At 42.2% G+C, this 19,701-nt stretch overlaps 1 protein-coding gene across 2 annotated transcripts in view; it reads right to left on the bottom strand.

Moving 5' to 3' along the window:
• Positions 1-6,545: 6,545 nt before the first annotated feature.
• net1 (neuroepithelial cell transforming 1) overlaps positions 6,546-19,701 on the bottom strand; it is a 34,945-nt gene continuing 21,789 nt past the window's right edge. Inside the window, exons 1-9 of one of the 2 annotated variants that reach the window (XM_007572022.2) lie at positions 12,470-12,755; positions 10,203-10,310; positions 9,954-10,118; positions 9,549-9,611; positions 9,136-9,309; positions 8,795-9,052; positions 8,461-8,631; positions 8,180-8,366; positions 6,546-8,053 (exon numbers count right to left, since the gene is read on the bottom strand). In XM_007572022.2, coding sequence (XP_007572084.1) covers positions 7,611-8,053; positions 8,180-8,366; positions 8,461-8,631; positions 8,795-9,052; positions 9,136-9,309; positions 9,549-9,611; positions 9,954-10,118; positions 10,203-10,310; positions 12,470-12,562 — 1,662 coding nt within the window. In that variant the 5' untranslated portion in view covers positions 12,563-12,755 and the 3' untranslated portion in view covers positions 6,546-7,610. Of the gene's footprint in view, positions 8,054-8,179; positions 8,367-8,460; positions 8,632-8,794; positions 9,053-9,135; positions 9,310-9,548; positions 9,612-9,953; positions 10,119-10,202; positions 10,311-12,469; positions 12,756-19,701 lie in introns of those variants that run through there. The other variant, XM_016681756.1, reaches the window with a different exon arrangement.

Here is a 19,701-nt window from a genome sequence, read left to right as displayed (position 1 = left end):
TTTACTTTCAACTGGAGAACTGGTTGTTTCTATTTGCACAAAGGTCAGTTTGTTAGCCCCCGACTGAGATCAGTTTTATAGTTTGCATTGTGAAGTTTGCAGCACAAAGTTCTGCAGGGATTCTGCTGTAAAAGCAAAGCCTCTGTGGATAATTGTGGCCTGTGATGGTAAACAAAAGAATTCAGAGGCAATTTTCTTTCTTGCATTTAGAGCCTATGTTCTTATGCAGGTCATTTTATTCAGCAGCCAAAGTTGAATGACCATGTTACAATCTGCCAGTGACGCTGTGTAATAAAAGTCAGCACATCCTCTGCGTAAACCCCCAGCTGTGACCTGATAGCATGACTCGGACCATCTGATTACGATCAACTTTATTAGTGACAAGACAACTGCAGTGATTAGATTGGTAAAAGAGGCTTTGGGTTGCACAAGTTTAGCACTTGTAGCTCCTCCTGCAGAGAAACACTAACTTGAACCTTCTCTTCTTTTGTCCAGGGTTTCTCCTGGTTTTTTAAGACGAGTCTTTGTTTGGATTACCAGTTTAGACAAACACTAAGGGTGTTTAGTTGGTTTTAATCCAACTCTAGTTCATCTGCCTAGAATGTCTGGTTAGTTTGGTCTGATGCAGACCAAAAACGTGAACCCTGGTCTGCCTGAAAGCCCACAGGTCTCCATTTGGTTGAAGTGAACTCTGATGCAATTCAGTTGTTGTTTAGGGGCTCACACACTTACTTTTTCACAAAAGTGCATATTGCTATGCATAATTTTCCCTCAAATTCACCACTATGCGCTGCCTTGTCTCAGTGAAGCACAAACAGAAACAGTAAAATGTGTGAAGTTTTTTTTTTATTAATGTGAGAAAATGTCAAAACGTTTTTCTGGACACTTGAACAAACATGAAGTTCTGCTTTTGTTTTATGAAATTTTTCAGTCATTATTTTAAAATAAGTTAATATTTTTATGAGCCATAAATTGGTACCAAAAACATTTTCTTACTCACTCTATCAAGTGCAGCTTGATAAAAACCAGAGCCTTGTTCTGCACTTTGCTTCGTTCAGAGGGTCTGGACCCTCGGCTGTTGAGAAACTGTTGTTTCCTGGAGACGTTGACTCTGATGCAGTTTGAAATGATTGGATCTGATTTGACTCAATCATTAATGCCGGGCCATGTTGATGTAATCTCATCATAGCTTCCTTCATCATTAAGGAAGCTATGATGAGATGACAATTGAGCATAATCACATAGGAAGGTGACATCCAGGCTATGTCAAGTAGGGACCTGAAGCAGAATGAAACCCAAGACACGTGGTGACATTTGTCATTGGGAAAGCACACTGAGCCGACAGCTCCTTTAGCATGGTGTGAGTGATGAGTGAAGAAGCTCCTGCTCTGGCAGGTTGAGCAGAACAGAAAGTGTTTTGACATAAACATGGAGTCCACATTTTGATGGAGGGGGGCATGAACCCCTGTGACCTGTGGTCTTGACTTAGCCTTCCTCAGGCACTTCTTTGGCTGTCAGGCCCGGTCCTGATGTCAAGTCCTGATCCACAACCAGCTCCAGTTCACGCATGAGGGCAACCCTGACCTTTCACCGCTCCATACCAGCTACAGGCCCATTCCCCAACATAAGCCAACCTGCATAGAAAGTATAACACCATGTTTCAAAATGTCCACTACCTCAAAAGAATTATTCAGTCCAGATTTTAAAATGGAAGCAGGACGATACTTAGCAGCGGGAAAGCCTTTAGTTCAAATCCCAGATTGTGGTCTGTCTGCATGTTCTCCCTGTACATGTGCAGGTTCTCTCTGGGTACTCTGGCTTCCTCCCCACAGTCCAAAAACATGACTGTCCATGGATCTTTCTAAATTAGCCTTAGGTGTGTGTATGCACCGTTTGTCTGTGATGGACTGTACCCTGCCTCTCACCCCATGAGCTACATGGATTTAAAAAAGGCACTATGTTGTGCTTTTTACAGCTGTTTCTTTCTATGGTGAACCAAATGTAAAGAGAATATTGAAAATACTCTTTCCGTACCTGTAGAAGTGTCCTTCAACACTCTTAACACGTATGATGTCATGGTCGGACAGCAGGGAAGCAGTGTGTGTGTGTGTGTGTGTATGTGTGTCCTGTCAAACTGTCAATTACTGAAACCAGAAAAAAAATAAAATAAAATAAACTCAAAGCGCACACAGGGTCAAAGCACCCTGCCAGATCGCGCACTGAGTCAAAAACTCATGGTGTCTAAATGACCCTGAAGGATTAAGAGGTCTTCACTGTTGTGAGCAATTTGTGGAGTAATATACAATTGTTCCACGTGGAGCAAGTGTGTGCAAGATGGCTTAATATTTTTATCATGCATAAAGCAGGAATAAATTATTCTTCACCCACAGGATCCACCAGAACACACCGGGCAGCGCTCTGAACCCTTAAACCTGCTGCTGCTGCCTGCAGTCCACACAACACTTTCTTCTTTGAAAGTGTCAGATCAATTTGTTACAAACTGGTTGCAGGTGAAGCTTTTTGTGGACAGACAGGTCCATAAATGTACTGGGGTTTAGCCTGACCTTCAGTAAACCAGCCAATAAAAGATCTGTGACAAGGCAGGAACACTCTCTTCCTCTCCTTCAGCAACGGGCAAAACAATACTTTCTGGTAATTTAATGGAATGTATTATATTGTTATGGGGAGTCAAGGTCAAGTGAAGCTAACACATTAACTGAATATTCTCACTCTATCCACTGCAGCAATCAGTTTCCTTAATTATAAAAAAGAGAACAGATTAAATGCCTGGGTTAACCTGTAGTTCTGCTGCTAAAGGCTCCTGGAGGACAAACTAAACATTTATCCTCACTTTCTTCTTCTACTACTCTCCAACTTGCATTATTTGCTGTTATTTCAACTGCTAACTTTATGTTTTCTTGTGCATTTTACTCTGTCTTCTCAAACCTCCAGTTGTTAGTAGCAGACTGCTGCTCGTCATACGTGTCAAAGTTTGGATTTGAGAAAATGGGAAATGTCCAGTGCTACTGTTAGAGTGGGGGAGTTTTTCCTCCCCGCTGTCCCCATGCATGCTCGTTATGAGGGATTGCTGTAAAGTCAATGACACAGCGTGAGAGATAATGTGTCTCTTTGTCTAAGGAGGAGTGAATGTTGCAAGTCAATGACTTAATGAAATCAGCTGAGATTGAAACTTTTTAACTAATTTAAATAGTTAAAAAGTTAAAGTTAAAAAGCAATGAAATGTTTGGCAGCTGGGATCATTGAAGGTATGTGTGATTGAACTGAAGTGGCTGTTTGGTTTTGGTAAAGTCCCTCAAGAAGACATTTGTTATGAATTGTTGCTGTCGTCTTTCTATACTTTCAAATGAGCAAATTAAACATTTTCTGGTAATTAACAATTTTTACAATATTGTCTTTAGGACTGGTTTTCTGTTTTACTTGTGAATGTATATGTTAACTTTTATAGCTGCTTGTTTCCATTAATCAATGTAAAGTTGCTGTGTTTGGGGTAGAAGTAACTCCAGCTTCGCTGTTTGTGGAGAAACCAAATCACGTCCTGTGGTACGATGAGTGTATAGTTATTTTTCTGCTTGTCATTTCAAGTAGCTCCGATTACATAACACATTCCAAACGTTTGTCTCTGGAAACCAAAAAAGATGGCTCCTTTTAAGACAACCCTCTAAAACACAGGAGTCCATTCAAGCTGAAAACTGAGCGAAATGTTGACTTGACCCTCGTGGTGAAATACTCCCGTCCAGCTCACTGTTTCAACAATCAAGTACATCCGGCGAAAGATGTCGCCTCCTCCGTGTTGCAGTGAGAGACCAGTGACTGAGTCAGACCAGTCCGGGAGGTTTCTGCTTCCAGCTTAGTGTGATCTATCATGGTGCAAACAGAACAGTTTCCAGCTTGTCAGGGTGTGTTTGGGGAGTAATTTCAGAGTGTCAGAGGACATACTGCGATGAATTTCTGACAGCAGGTTCAGCTGCCGGGAATCTGTCACTGGTCTGAGCCACACCTCTTTCAGCTGCACAGATGGGCTGCTGAGAGTCCAGGTGGAGAACAATCCTGATGCTACTGTTTTATTGATGAAAGAAGTGGCATATTTTTCTATAAAAGCATCTAGCCTGTAATAAAAAACTGGGACGGCCATTTTAAAGCAACATCAGATTTGGATTTGGATGAAGAACAAATGTAAAAACTCTTATTTTTTATTGGGACATTAAAATGTTGGATTAAGAGCTTCTCTGGCTGGTTAACAGCTCTGGAATATTTCCCGGCTTTTCTTTGAAATGAACTTTCAATTTCAACCACTAACAGATCGTAAGATAACAGTTGCAACGTCATTAGAACACTAATAAAACAATCAGCTGCACAGATAAAAGTGCAGTTAACAAAGATTCCTTGTAACAAAAACACTCTGTGGTGAATGTGTTTATGAATGCCAGTTTAAATAGTCCAAACACCACATATATCATAATGTGCATTAATATGCACAGTGGAAACCATTTGAGGACTATGGCAGAAGCTAACACATTCTTATTGGCCCTGGGGATACAGCCAATCAGTGACGAGGAAAGTGGTGCTCCTGGATTGGTTGCTCTGCAGACTCTGTCCAATAAGTTACAATAATGTAGAGTTACAGACAAATCTGTGAATAGTAAAATCCACAAATAAAGTTTGACAAAAACTAAAGCTCCTGTACGGGTCATGAAGAGTAACAAGGTGACGGAACAGCTAGATGTGATTTTTAAGAATCAGCTATAAACTCCTCTGATATCCATAAAACTGCTGCATCATCTACCACATTAACCTGCAAGTCAGACCATGGCGGTCCGTGGAACATGATCTACTGCAGTAGTATACGTTCAGTAACAATTAAAATAGATTATCTGATTCAATTAGGCATAAGTAAAATGGTAAAATCCTCCCCTATGTCTGCACTCTGTAAAGCAGTGTTCCCCAAAGTCGGTCCTCGAGGGCCGGCATCCTGCATGTTTTAGTTCTCTCCCTTGTGGTAGTAACAACCTTTTCAGCATGTCAGTGTTCTTCTTTGGCCTTTTAGTGAGCCATCATTTGATCCAGGCGCGCCAAACCAGGGAGAGTCTACAGAATGTCCAGCGGTCAGTTTGATGCCAGCTGATCTGGCATGTTACAGAACTGAGGCGACAGCAGCAGAACACCTTCTATTGGTCACAAATCTCCTGAGAAAACATCAAACAGGAATATTAGTAGATTCACACTCATTTTGCTTCTGAAGGCCGTCATCATCACCATATCACCACTTGTTTCATCCTCTAGTTAGCACCCACCACAGCTCATCACAATCATCTTCTGACTCTACTGTGTAATGCTGAACTGAAAGGGAGCAAATCTTGCTCTGTCTTAAACTGAGCAGTCCTGTGAGAACAGGGTTTGTGTTTTACAGTTAATGAAACCACATGTAGAGGAAGGAACAGGATGACCAACTGCTTACAGAAAGGCACACCTGGCTTTCAAACACCAGCGCTGGGTAAGGCTAATACTAGGATAACACACTTTGCCTTCAGATGTCAAAGGTCAAAATCTATCTCAGACCTTTGGGTTGTAGAGTAGAACCTGTCCCGATGAACCACTGTTCCTGGCTTTAAAGCAGAGTTTTTCTGGATCACTGTCCAGAATATTCTACATGTTTCTCTGTTCTGGAACATCTGATTCAAATGACTGCATGACCTCCTCTGCATGCCATCAAGTGCTGCAGAAGCCTGATAATTACCACTTATTCAAGTCAGGTGTGTGGCAGAAGAATGACACCTTAAACATGCAGGGCAGGATGTCTGATCAGAGGAATTGAGGAACTCTGAGTTAGAGCAACAACTGTTGTGTTGAGAACTTCAGAGTTTTTGCAATGAGGAGCCATGTTGAACTTTCAGTGACCAGTAAGACAGAGAGTGAGAGTGATAACACCAAAGTGAACACACCGGCTCCCCATTCCCACCTGAAACCTTTTAATGGTAACGACTAACATGATACAGGGGGAGACTAAATGGCTAATTGGGCCGTTCTCACTTTTCTTGCCAGCTGTTTAGATATTAATGACTTGGTTTATTTTGAGTGGAAAGCAACTTTACACTGTTATACAAGATGGATAAAACATCTTGCATGAAAGTGTCAGATCTTCAGTGTTATCCCAAGAAAAGATATTAAAATATTTGCAGAAACATGAAGAGTGCTCACTTTGGTGAGAAAGTTTTTATTGCTGTTAATTAGAATTGCATTGTTGCTAAAATTATAAAGTTTCAGTAACCACAATTGCATTTCAAAAAATATTATTCAGCTTAGACATGGAAAACTGGCAAAAGAGGCAGGCAGGACTTTTATAAAAAAGGAAAAAAAAGTGCAAACTATGTTCTGGGTGTCAAATATATATCTTTTATATATATATATATATATATATATATAAGAGAGAGAGAAAGATTTCATGCTTTGAAAAATAGCATGAAATCTTATATCATATGTTTTACTGTGTGAAGCAAGAAGGAGCAAAAATGACATGAAATCCAAAGTTCACTTACAAATCTTACTCCAATCTTTATTGTTCTTTTAATTACATAAAAACTCATGGCAAACATTTTGCCTCTTCCTCTTTGGTTTACATCTCAACAACCAAACCGTCTTTTTCACACTTACAAAAACCTTCCATCCTTTACCTTCCCCTACGTACTTTGTCCATTGTTCAAACTTCCTTTAAGCTTCCAAAATCCAACAATTCACCTTCGCTGGTGAATGATCCCTTTCAGTCCAAAACAAAACTTTACCCGACATATCTCTATTCTCGTCACAATTCCACTTCATCTTAACGTTATCTCTTTTCCATATCCCACTGTTCTCCATGCGATGCTGCAGGCAGCGTTCACAGCTAAAGCTCCATGCAAGATGATCCACTGAAAAATGATTTGTTTCATTGAAAAAGTCAGCTATAAAAAAACCAACATGGCTCAGTTCAAAATTTTGTTTGAAAACAAAACTCATCATTTCTTCTCATATGATCTGAATAGACCTTGGATTGTTATTGCTATGATTCTTAGTGAGAAACTAAGATCTGTTCTGGGTTTAAATTAATGCCTCTGCAGGTGAGAACAACAGTGTTCTGTTATTTCAGGAATGTATCGACATCAAATCTGTCCCCAGATTCATTTCTAGCTTTGTGTGGTGCATCATCGTCCTTACCAAGCTTTACAATACCTACATACAACACTCTTTAAAATAGAAAAATGTAAAACGTCAATTAGCCCCAAAATAGGTCTAAAATATTGTTTAAATATCAAATCAATAGTAAACAGGATTAGATTACAACCTCGTTCTTCACAGACTCACACAGATCGATGTGTGAATTCTGGCTTTGGTTTTTACCATGCTTCCCTTTTAAAGCAAGTCATGCACTTTTTCCACAATACTTGGCATGTTTGGGATGCACTAGTACATAGCTGCCGAAGAGGACAGTAACACAGAACACTGCTGGAATAATACAAACACACGCAGACACACATAAATAAAGTCCCACGGGTCTTTGTTCTGTTTCTATACAACACACATCAGTGTCCACTGAGGAGTCCGTTCTCCCGTTCACTTCACACCATCGTCTCCTTTCTCTTCCTTAAGGAACCCAGTGACCTCTTGTCCTTTTTACTTTTGAGTGATGATGAAGAGAAAAGTGGTGCCGACAGCGGCGAGGCCAGTGAGGAGGAGGAGTCAGAGGAAAGTGATGAAGTTGTGGAGCTGGACGTGGAGCTGCCGCACGGCGAGCTGGGGGCGGACTGAGAGGTCTGACGTGGGCAGTTCTCATCCGGCTCCTCCAGGTGAATGATGGCGGAGGCGGAGGACATGCGGCGCTTGGAGTGAATGTTACTCATGTGTGGACTCGGCGTGGAGAGCTCGTCCGTGGGCCTGTGGACCGAGATGGCACTGCGGAGGCAGTTGAGCCACTGCTGCTTGTGGAAGACGTCGTTGACCTGTAGCGTGTGAGACTGGGAGTGGCTCGGGTCTTGTGAGCGGACGCGGAAAATGTTCTTAGCTGCAGAGAAAAGCAGGAATATAGAATTAGAGAAGGACAACAAAAAGAAATCGGATTCAGTATTCAGAACTGGTCAGGTGAAAACCGGCCGAGTCTGGTCAGGTCCAGTCGGTGCACCAGTCGTACCTTTCTCTGAGTTACTGAAGGCTCCTCTGAAAGAGCCGCCCATCCTGACATCCCCGTCCTGCAGGTCCTCCAACACCAGGTCCTGCACTGGGATGGGCTGCCGGTACACTTGGAAGCACTGTCGCTCGTTCCTGGTGACGGGTCGGGTCAGGACCAGAATCTCAGTGAACAGGAACACATGCAGCTTCTGCAATCAATACCAAAACAGAAAAGTGTTGAAAGCAGAGCTCTGGTTTGACCAGTTCTCTGGAGGATGGTGTAGGAATGAATGTTTAGCTAACCGTGCCACTCTTGTTGCGCAGCTCCCCATGACACAACAGGCTCTTGCACTGTTCGATGCGAGGGTCTCTCTGCCTGTCGTCCAGATACTCCAGCTTCTCGATATAGTACTGGCACTCGGACTCTCCCTTCTTCATGTTGATGTCAGAAAGAACGCCTTGGATGATTGTGATCTAAACACAACAGAGCGGTGGTTATGATAATGGTAGTCTCTACAGAAGATGCTGTTTCTGGAGGAGTGCTGGTGTGTGTACTTTAGGGCTGTTGTAAACGAATATTTTAGTAATCGAGGTACTCGAATCATTCGAGGAATCGTTTCAGCCCTAGTGTACTTACAGCTTCCTCCAGGAGGCCGGCGTCGGGGTGGTCTGGTGGAGTGCGCCTGAGGATCTCCTTCAGCAGCAGAGGGTACTTGACCAGGCGAGAGCGTGGGATGTCGAGAAAGCTCCACAAATCCAGCTTTCGGCTGAATGGAGACTCCAGGCAGCGCTGCAGGAAGTCCTGCACCCGCCGGTCCTGCTTCTTCTGGTCTAGCAAGGCCTTGGCTGCCAGCTGGTTGCTGCAGTACTCTTTGTAGGCGTTGAGCCTGGGGAGCTGCAGGAGAGGCAGAGATGCTTTAGCTGATGGTCGTCATCCAAAACACAGAGTCAGTGACCACTGCTTTAGAGGACACCTACCCAGCTGATAACAATCTGCCCAATTTGGCCCACAGTCCCATCAGACCCTGTGGCTTTGGAGAGCTGGGCCAGCAGGTCTTCATGCAGGGGGATGTAGTCGTCCAGGTTACCAAAGATGTGTGTGAGCTCCTCCTCAGACATGATGGAGAGCTTCAGCATTGGGTCATGGTACGCCTGCAGGAGCAGAGAAAAGCCAACCGGGTCAGATTTCAACATCCAGCCAGGCTGACCGGAGCAGCTGCTAAGAATAGCTCTGTGAGGAGCTTTAGGGGTACGAGGCAAAGGCGGAGGAACTATTTTTGTCTTTTTTATAGCTTCTGGCTCGGCTGCATAGATGGCCTGCCAGAGTTTGATTTAATATGTTTGCTTTTAGATGTCCTCCCTCTGCCTGAAAGTATTTAAAAAGAACAAACCTTGCGTGCAAGCTGGAGGTCCTCAATCAGGTCTTGTTCTCCACGAGCCAGCTCAAATATGACCTGAAGAGAGGAGGGAGATTGTTAGCAAGCCGTTCCATCAGACTGAATGTAACAGTGGAGGGGAAGCTAATGAAAACAACATGTCTGACACATGAAGGACAAGCCGGGATGCTTGGGCACGAGTTCCTGGCTTGTCAGGTTTATGCGAGTTTACAGAGACGAGGAAATGAGGCCTGGATGGCTGAGATCTGGAGTTAACTACTTTCAGACAAATACAACAGAGACTCGTGAGACTCGTCTGGTACTTTGCTAGAATTCCTTCCTGTCTGGATTTCTGAGTACAGGCATTTAGCCCAGTCTTATCCCTTTACTGTATTTCTGTGTTTCAGAGCTAAATCTCACCTCCTGGCGCTTTATCTCCTGTGTGGATAAGGTTCCTTTCTGGCGGACGTCCAACGTCTCTGACCACAAGGTGCTGTTCCTTCTTTTGGGCGGTGTGGGGGCCGTCGCCTTGCTGCAAGGCTTGTGGGGCACGGCCGACGACTTGCCATCACCCCGGAAAGAGGCCTGAGCAGGAAAAGAGGGTAAATGTCAGCAATATTGCCTGAAGTGCCTCGCATGCAAGAGGAGTCACATGTCACAAGAGCTCACCTGGAGGGTCTGGCCGAAGCGCCGGACGGCCCCACTTTTAACCGGAGAGATGAGGCTGGCTAGCGACGTCACCCTGCCGTGTGGACGGACACGCTTGGTGCTGGGTTCCTGAACAAACACGTGAAGGAAAGCGGGTTAGTCTGGCTGTGGTTACGACAAAGGCAAGTCTTCTTCATTCAGTGTGCAGCAAGACAGAACGACTCAATCAAGCCTGTTAACTGTGAGACCTCAGCAGGAAACTCGAAACACATTTACAAGAGACAAAGCAGATCAAGTCAAGTTATAAATCCTCTATGTGAGGAGGATGTGGAGCCATGCAGACAGCCTGACGCGGCGGCTGACACACAAATACTGGGGAGGAAAGAGCTCCAGCAGCTGTTCGCTCCATCATGTGAGTAGTGGAGGGCCAAGCCAGTCCACTGAGTACAAAGACCCTTCAGACGCTCATCTGCTGGGGAGGGGGTCTGGAGAAACGCCATGAATGGATGAAAACGTGCTTCTAGTTTTTTCATTACTTCTGACAGCGGCTACATCTCCGGCGTGGAGGAGCTCAGACAAACCGGCAAACCGGCCTTGCACAGTGCAGAGTGGCAGGGCCTGCACAGCAGAGGAGACACCTGCGAGTTTAGACAAGCTCTCCAACAAACCTTGCGTGAGAGCAATCTTACACCTGAGCGGGGTGACCACTCCCCACCCCTTCCTCACCCAGCCCTGAGGCTACGAGAAGCGAAAAAGCTGCTCGACTCTGAGCCAACAACAACAACAGGCTGAGGAAATCAGAGAGTCGGAGGAGGGCAGGAACAATTTAAGCTGGTAGAGGAATCATTTCAAGAGTCTTCTGAGCTTCTCATGGTGCTGTGCTCTTTTTGATTGAGTGCTGAAGCTGCTTGCTGATTTTTCTCCTGACTCAGGCCAAGTGGGGTTTTGCCTTGGCTCAGCGAATGTGGGAAACACTGCAGCCATTGAGGCTCCGGGTGATGCGGACAGCTGTGGAACAGATCAGCTCGGTCTGCTCTGGCTGTGGTTGACACACAGTCTGCTGTGGTCGAGGTTCCTGCAAAGACCCCTGAGAACTTCCAGTACTTCTGGCAAGCGACAACAAAGAGATGCAGCGTGTCGGCTGCTCTAAATGCGGTCTGTAGCCTCTGGAGTTCAGACATGCTGGCCTCTAATTTGTAGTCTTTTAAATCAGAAAAAAACACACATTTTAAATCTAGACAAAGAGGGCTGAAAACAACAGTACAAGTACAAGTGGTGGCTTTCTAAAGTCAATATTGGAAAAGCGTGCTGAGCTTTTTGCCCTTCCTGTCCTTTGGAAGGAGGCCCCAGAATAACAAAGGGCCACTAGTCCTGCTCTTTGTCTGCCAGTCCAGAGGCAGAGAAAAGTTGTTATTCCTGTTAGTCTAACTGTGCAGTTTCAGGTTATCAGGTTGGATTCTGGAGTTTTTTTTTTTTTTACTTTGTGTGGACACTATCAGAGGAAAAATGCCACTCAGGCTGTTCTTAGAGGATCCAGACTGTCTTTAAAGTTCCAACTTCATCAACATCCCTTCCTGTTTTACCATTTGATGTAACTAAGTTTACCCAACAGATGATGGGAAAGCGTTGCTAGGGTTTGGCTTAGCAAGTGAAAACTGTTTTAAATTGAGCAATCCTGTGAGAACAAGGTTTGCATCATCATATGTTTTGGAGCTTCCCCTTTTTGAAGATATTTACAGTTAATGAGACCACATATGGAGGAAGGAACAGGCTGACTTTTACTGCTTACAGAAAGGCACACCTGGCTTTCAAACACCAGCGTTGGGTAAGGCTTCCAGCAGAGATAACACACTTTGCCTTCAGGTGTCAAAGGTCAAAATCTAACTATGACTGTTTCACGGTAGAGACAGAGAACAACCCCCTCCCTGCTGCTGCATTGTTTGTGCTGCTTTCAGTTTGCTGACTGTCCTGGTCTCACTGTAGCTCACCAAGACTGAGCCGCCTGCTGGGATCCAGATCCAAGGGAAAACTCGGAATACACAAAGTTTACAACTCAGAAACTGTAATAAACTCTGAGCTCCACAGATTCTGAAGGCACACAGGCCAAAGTTTCCTCTCATATACCTGTACAGTGTGATAAAAAAACCAGGGTCAGGCACTGATTCACTCAGTCACACTCAGGACACACAGGAGACACACTATGTCTTCATGAGAAGCAGCCCTAGTCAAACATTTACAGGAGGACTCTCAGTATCTCACTATTGATACTTTGTGACTTTCTGCCTTACCTCTGATTCTTTGTTGGCTTGGTTCTGGCAGTCTGTCACTTGCAGAGTCCGTTTGATAGGCACCAAGCTACCCAGCTCATCGTAAGCCACCATAGCTTTCAGCAAAAACACAGAATCCTTTAAATCCTGGTGAGTTAGCTCCAAGTAATCCACAAAAACGGAAGTAACAGTTGAGTCTAAATAAGTTGATCCACCACTTCCCTACCTATAGTCTTCCCTCTGAGGCAGCTGTCTCAGCTGCTATCATGCACACTCTAAACTTTGTTCTGAGACGCACAGAGCAGGGCTGGGCTTTTATATAGCAGTCCAGGCTGAGGGGAGGAGCTGCTGCTGGAGCTCTACATGTAGACGGTATATGTGGAGAAGCTGCCTGCAGAGTCTGTTGAACCATCCACACAAAGTAAAAACACTAGTGAGAATTCTTAAGATCACAGGTAAATCTTACTGCTAACTGAAGCTGATGTAAACAAAGCAGATAGGGGATCATCAAGGACGGCTGCTCGGACCCTGATCAGAGCATTTAATGTGGGTTTACTTCATGGAACTGGGATGAAATGTGCAGTAAAGCCTGGCAAAGATTGCAACTTTTAGTTAGAAACAAATACATCTGAAGGTGGAAAAATAAGAGTCAGTCAATTTTCCCTTTGGCTTGGATCAATGATCAGCACATTTTTTTCTATTTATCAAATTAATTAAGAACCTCCACCAATACCAATGCAAATATATAAATGTTAATATAATTCCTTCATTTAAAACTACTATCTCTATCAAGGAATCCGTTGGACGTTTTCCTTGATTTATTAAAATCCTTAGGAAACAGAAATAAATAGAAAATAAAAATCTGTATTGATTAGTCCTATTAAAAATTCATTTACTAAAATAATTTATCAAAAGCTTTTAATGCAATGAAATGGTATAAAACTGAAGACCGACACAAACATCTAATATGGAATAAGTGTGACCCCAGTACAGGAATAAATTATTATTCTATTGGCTTCCATAATATATTGGAAGACTTTTGTTTTTTTTCAAAAACTGGATTTTAAAAAGCTTTATAAGCAACAGGTGAAAGCTGTTATATCTTTGACACTTAAATCTAAGTGATCCATAAGATGACCGTTTTTTTCAGTGTGTTGAAAGGGCAGTAAAATATATATAATATTTATTATCAGCCATAACAGCAACATTAATATCGGACATTGACTTTGGTCCAAATTTTTATATCAGTGCATTCCTAAAAATGTCCCATCATACCATTCCTATGGTTTGAAGTTCTAGAAATAGTTGCAGTGGAAAGTGTTAAAGTGCACAGATGTCTCTCCAATACTGCTCCTCCCCCACCTGTTGCTGCACACTGCCTACACTTTTACCTCGCAAACAAGAAACATACATTTACCAATTACTTTTACTCAAACCTATTATACCATGAGAACCTCATGCTAGCCCAGACCTACAGTGTATATATTATATATATGCCCAAATTGACATTAAAATGGGTCTAGAGTGTGCGATTAGTTCTGCTTATGTTGACTGCAACGCTGTGATCACTAATGTGCATTTAAGAGGCTGTTTAGACATTCTAATGTGTCTAACTAGACTTCAAATAAGCACACATTGTTAAAGCCCAAGATGGAGTATAATTAGTCTGGTATGTAGTCATTTAAAAAGTTGCATAGTGAATGAGTCATTCTACTTAATAAAGTGAAATCACAGCAAAACCACCAAACTATTGGTCTCAGATGTTAGAGGAGGTCGTTAATCAAATCAGTCTGCCTGAAACAGAGCTGATGGTCTGATAAGTCGACACTGAGGGGAAGGGTTCGCGGGGGGGAGGGGCAATTACAATATTAATACCAGGGGCACAGTGGCACACTACGCCACATGTTTACCCTGAAACCTGTGTATTGAGGGAAGAGGTTGGGGGTGCCACTTCTGCACACATTCACTGACTTGTTAGAACGTTTCAGGTGAAACACACAAAGAAGTGTCTCTTTTCTTATTACTGTGCACCTAAATGAAGATGAACAGCCACACCTGAGGACTCCACACTCAAACAGTTGCTGCGCGGTCGAGACGCAGAGGTGTTGAACCCCATGAGTGCCTAATGGGGAGGAGTGCTGCTTAGCAACGTGTGAAAATGTTCTTGCAATCAGGACAAATGCACAAGCCTGTTCAGACGACCTGGGGGTGTGAAAAGTAACACCAGCTTCTTCTCGGGTGTATGTGCAAGTTTGTGGTGACAAAACACAGATGCTGATGGAGGCATGGAGATGTTAACACCATGTTCTTTGGGTTTGATAGAGGACTCGTCTGGTGTAAATAAACGGGACACTGCGTCTGATCCACATCAGCATCAATACAGCGGGTCGGGTTATTTCAGTTTACGGACCCAGTGATCGGGTCCAGTGTGGGCCGTAGTGAGTGAAAGCTCTGCAGAAGGAGTCAGAGGATTCACCCGGGGCTGTCAGAGTGTCTGCACAGCGCTGCTGCTGTTACTCACCGCAAAGAGAACTTGAGCTGAATCAGCTGTACGTCTGACCCAGCCGCTATAAAAACTAAACAACATGGCTAGACGTGCCTGTGCTTTCCGTCACACGCAGCTGGAGCAGAAGCAGCACAGGATTTACGCTTCGCCTGATCTCAGAAGGCTGTCGGGGAATGAGTAAGGCAGCAAACGGCTGGTTTTTCGCCTGTCTAAGCCATGGCGTGCCAGGGACAGACTGGGCCTGGAGGCCTGGTGGCTGCTGAGCTCACCTTCCCCTTCACATCAGCGCACACACAACCTAATTACAGCTCTGGTACAGGCATTAAGCTGCCAGCTCAGGCTCAAGGAGCCCCATACGGAGCAACAGGGCAGTGGAGGAGCTGCTGCCCTCTGCTGATGGACTCTACAGCTGCACTAACCAACACTGTTTCGGGTCAATGATCAATGACTTTGCAATACACAGTAATGTCTACATAGAACATTAATGTCAAAAAGTATCCCCCTGCCCCCACAGATTTCTGAACTTTGACTGGGCCACTGCAACACCAATTGTTTCCATGTATTCTGTTGTAGATTTGCTGCTGTGTTTGGGATAACTCAGATTAGGCCATGTTTTTTGACTGGAGGATACTTTGATATAAAGAAGAATAAATGACTGACTGAATGACTGCACCATGCCAAAGTCCAGGGTTATAATAAACCTGGACTTGGGTTATCATAACATTATGTTTTCATTATATTTTAGTTTTATTTTACTGTGGCTTTTGCTTGTCTAATTTATTTTGTCTTAGTTAGTGTGTTTGTTAGTTTTTAGTTATTAATAGTTAAATGTTTAGTTTCATTTTAGTTTTTTATTAGTTAAGTAGTAGTTTCAATATTTTCGTACTTTGACCTTTTTGAATTCTGCACCTGAAAGTTAACCAAAGTATTGCTTTGTGCATACATCAGCTGAGTAATTAACACTCAACAGAAGTTACTATTTTCAAAAAGTGTATTCAATTATATTTGAACAACCGACTGGCATTTTATCCCAACATTTGCTGTTGCCATTTTGCAGGGCAGCATAAGTGGAATAACGTTATTTGCAGACAGCAGAAGTAGACCGTTTGTATGGGAAGGGAAAAACTATAAATTTCAGTTTGACAGGCAAATAAATAGATTCATAAACACAAAAACTAAGGGTGTTATATTTTTAATTTCAGTAGTTTTTACTTTTATAAATGCATACTATAGTTCTAGTGAGTTATAGTTTCTCCGGATTAATTACCGTTTTGTTGTTTTGTTTCAATTAACAAAAAAGTTATATCAATTTCAGTTTCGTTATTTGTTATTTGTTATTTGTAGTTACCTATAATAACCTTGGCCAAGTCCTTCAGCTGCAAACAAGCCTACATTATCTCTCCTCCATTGGTCTCGTTGGTCTAAAGGACATTACACCAGAATGATGGAATAATGCAAATTATGATTATTCTTGTGGTTCTTCAGATGCAGCACCGCCAACCTAAGTTGTGTTGCTGTATTATTATTATTATTAGAGAAGAAGTTTTGTCCTGCCAACCCTTCCAAACAAGCCAGACCTGTCCAGTCTCTTTGCACAACTAATGTTGAGAACTTCAACATTCAACATGCCTGTTGAGGCCTGTAGAGCTCTCAAACTCTTTGTTTGGTTTTGTTTGAACTTGGGGTCAGGGTTAAGATTGTTTAACCAGAAATAACATCCATTAATGTTCCAAGACTAGAAACTTCATTTAGTTGTTGTCAAGATGTATATTTTTAAATTTTTTTATGTTTTTCCATAAAAAATGCTTGTCTAATTTATTTTGTTTTAATTAGTTATAGTAGTAGTTTCAGGATTTTCGTACTTTGACCTTTTTGAATTCTGCACCTGAAAGTTTCCAGAGTAACTTTCTTTTTAGAACTTCACCTATTTTAATGCTATTTGGCAATTTGGACTAAAATAAATTTAATTTCGTTCAAATTTATATGCCTCTCTGACTTGCAAATAAGAGCTGATGTATTCTACCCTAAATGCAGTTACTTTTATCAAGTTTAAAGTAATTTAAATAAGCTGTTTCAGTTCTGTTTTTGGCATTTTACAAAGGCCCACTTTAAGACCAAGGTTTTCAGATTAACATGAATTTAAAGTTGTCTTGTGTTCGAAATGCTAGCAACATTGTTTATTTGTATAATTTTGAAATCAGTAGAAATTTAAAAACCAAAGTGCAAATGGGTACAGTGTTAAATTCTTCTACGTGGAAAATCAAAGACAAAGCAGGTCAGTCATATAAATATAAACATAAAAGTCATCCCATTCATTAAACTTTGTTAGATTTTTATCCCTTAGAAATTAGAGGAGGGAAGTCAGTCTGGAAAGCTGATGATTTTTTTCTTGCCCAGTTTTATTTATTTTTTGTGTATTTATCCAGACCTGGAAATTATTAAATAGCAAATTCCATACTTTTCCAGAGTGTTTAAGACATGTAGGAGCCCTGTTAAATATTTTGCTCTTAGATGAATGACTGACATTTCTCACTCTGTAATGACTGTACAACACTTCTTATCCATTTTGGTGTAACTTTTGTTTAGTAAATGATGACATGGTGGAATCTTTTGTGTGCACTTCCAGCATTAGATTAAAATAAAATGTTTCTTTTAAGGTCCTGACAATGCAAGACTGAGCTGTAGCTATCAAGAGTGGAATTGCTGTCTTAGACTGTGAATGAAATATCTTCAGGTAAGGAAAGACGTTTCTGTAGAAGCGCTAGAACCCAGTCCACCCACGCAGCATTCACTTGAAAAAGAGACGGCTGATGTAAAAAGTGATCTTATCATCACATTGGCCTGCAGAAACAAGACAGACCTACAGAGCACTCAATCATTACTCCTGTTTTGTCAGTGTTCACACCCAGAGCAGTCCTGGTTGCTACCAAACAAAGCTCAGGTAAACAAGACTAAAAGGGACAAAACACTCCGGTGGACCAACTACTCGGGAAGATTGTGGAACACAACCAGTTTACATTTCCACCCTTGTCTTTTAGAAGCGTTCACCTTCAGCGGGACAGTTTCTGAATTAAAATCTGAATTAAGGTTTGGTTTCTTTGCCACTTACTGTAGTGTTTCAAGGGAAATCCAAAACGACACATTGCTCAAACCCACATCGACGTCATTTAAACCTCTGCTCTGAATGATTTGTTATTGCTGGCAAAAGGCAGGGATTAGGACAGGACCAGACTTGTGTGGTTGGGCCTTCCAATAACCTAACTCACTCTGGCTAGTTCCACAGAAATTGTAGCAGCCAGTGAGATATTGAAACAGAAACAGAAATGTCTTGTAACTGAAAACGTAGATGCATTTTCCATTAAGATGTAACTTACTGTAGCCGTTAGGTTAATGTAGCAATAATGCAGCCGGGAATTTCTGGGTATTACACATTCATTTAAAGCTGAACTATTCAGAAGAACTGTTGCCAAAGTGGAGAGCTCCTTCAGTGCCAGCCTGTTGCATCCTTAGTGCACAAAGGAGTGTTACCGTAGATCCTTCCTCCCAGCAGCTGTTAGACTATCACCATCACTGCTCCTAACTGTTTACTTATATGCTGATATTTGCACACTTTTACTCACTATAATATATAACATTCCAGCTGGTATTTGTGCATCTTTGTTGTTACACAGATTTTGTCACTTATTGTAAATAGTCATTGATATGCATACTCATATGTGAATATTTTTAGACTCTTCAACATGACCATTTAGAACAACAATCTGGCACATTAACAACCGAAAAGATTCCTCCACAATTCCTCCGAGTTTGAATCAGAGCAATATGAGGAACCTAAGTGATTCGATTAGGCAGCAATTCTAATGAAGAAATCTAATTAGAATAAAAGAGTCCTGACCTCACTGTAAGCAGCTAATCAAACCAGTTCCAGATATGCAGGCCAAATGTCTCTGACAGACCCTCAAATGTGGGCGGAGGCAGATTAAAAAGATAATGGGGTGACTGGTTCATACGGGTTGATTGTTAACAGTTTGGTAAACTGAGACTTCTTTTTTCATTGAAGAACATTTGAGACTTCCGTTCAGGTTCCTGACTGGATTCCTACCTGACAGGTAGAGAAATGAACTGTGCCTGAAGCTACAGATGTTCCTTTAGGACATTTTCCCAGACATGAATGTCAGTCACAGGTATTTGCTGATGTGAGGAGGCGTACTCATTAAATGCCCACACAAATTCATCTCACCCACACATGTCTACACCCAGCCATTTAAATGTCAGCAACATGAATGACCCCTAAAACAATGCGACTGTTGTCGGTGTCAGTATTTGAACTATTCAAGATTCATTTTTGGTGCAGACAAGCAAAAAAAAAAAAAAAAAAAAAAAAACACAGCAAACTATTTATAGTGTTATATATAAAACATTTTTTGTTATTGTTGTTCCTGTCAGTTTACGCCAAGGAAATAAAGTTTTATCAGATTGTTTCAATGTAAATGCCTTCCTATGATGGGCTTAGTCACAGTAAACAAAAGCAGATGCTTCAGCAGATAAATAAGACAGAAAGCCCAAACAGGCATTTATAAGTCATGAGAAAGGGCTGCTATGATTAAAACCTGAACTAAAACTAAAAGTGGGAGACCAGACTACAGAATCCTACCTGGATGTTTCATTGATTACAGTAAATGTGTTAGAAATGATGAGTTCACTTCCTGGGTGTTTCTTAGTTTCTTTACAAGATTATTATGTTGTC

The sequence above is a fragment of the Poecilia formosa genome, unplaced genomic scaffold (assembly GCF_000485575.1).
Source record: "Poecilia formosa unplaced genomic scaffold, Poecilia_formosa-5.1.2 Scaffold292, whole genome shotgun sequence".
In the NCBI taxonomy this organism is placed as follows: Eukaryota; Metazoa; Chordata; class Actinopteri; order Cyprinodontiformes; family Poeciliidae; genus Poecilia; species Poecilia formosa.
The sequence above is the reverse complement of the archived record's forward strand: the minus strand, read 5'-3'. Positions and strand labels throughout refer to the sequence as shown.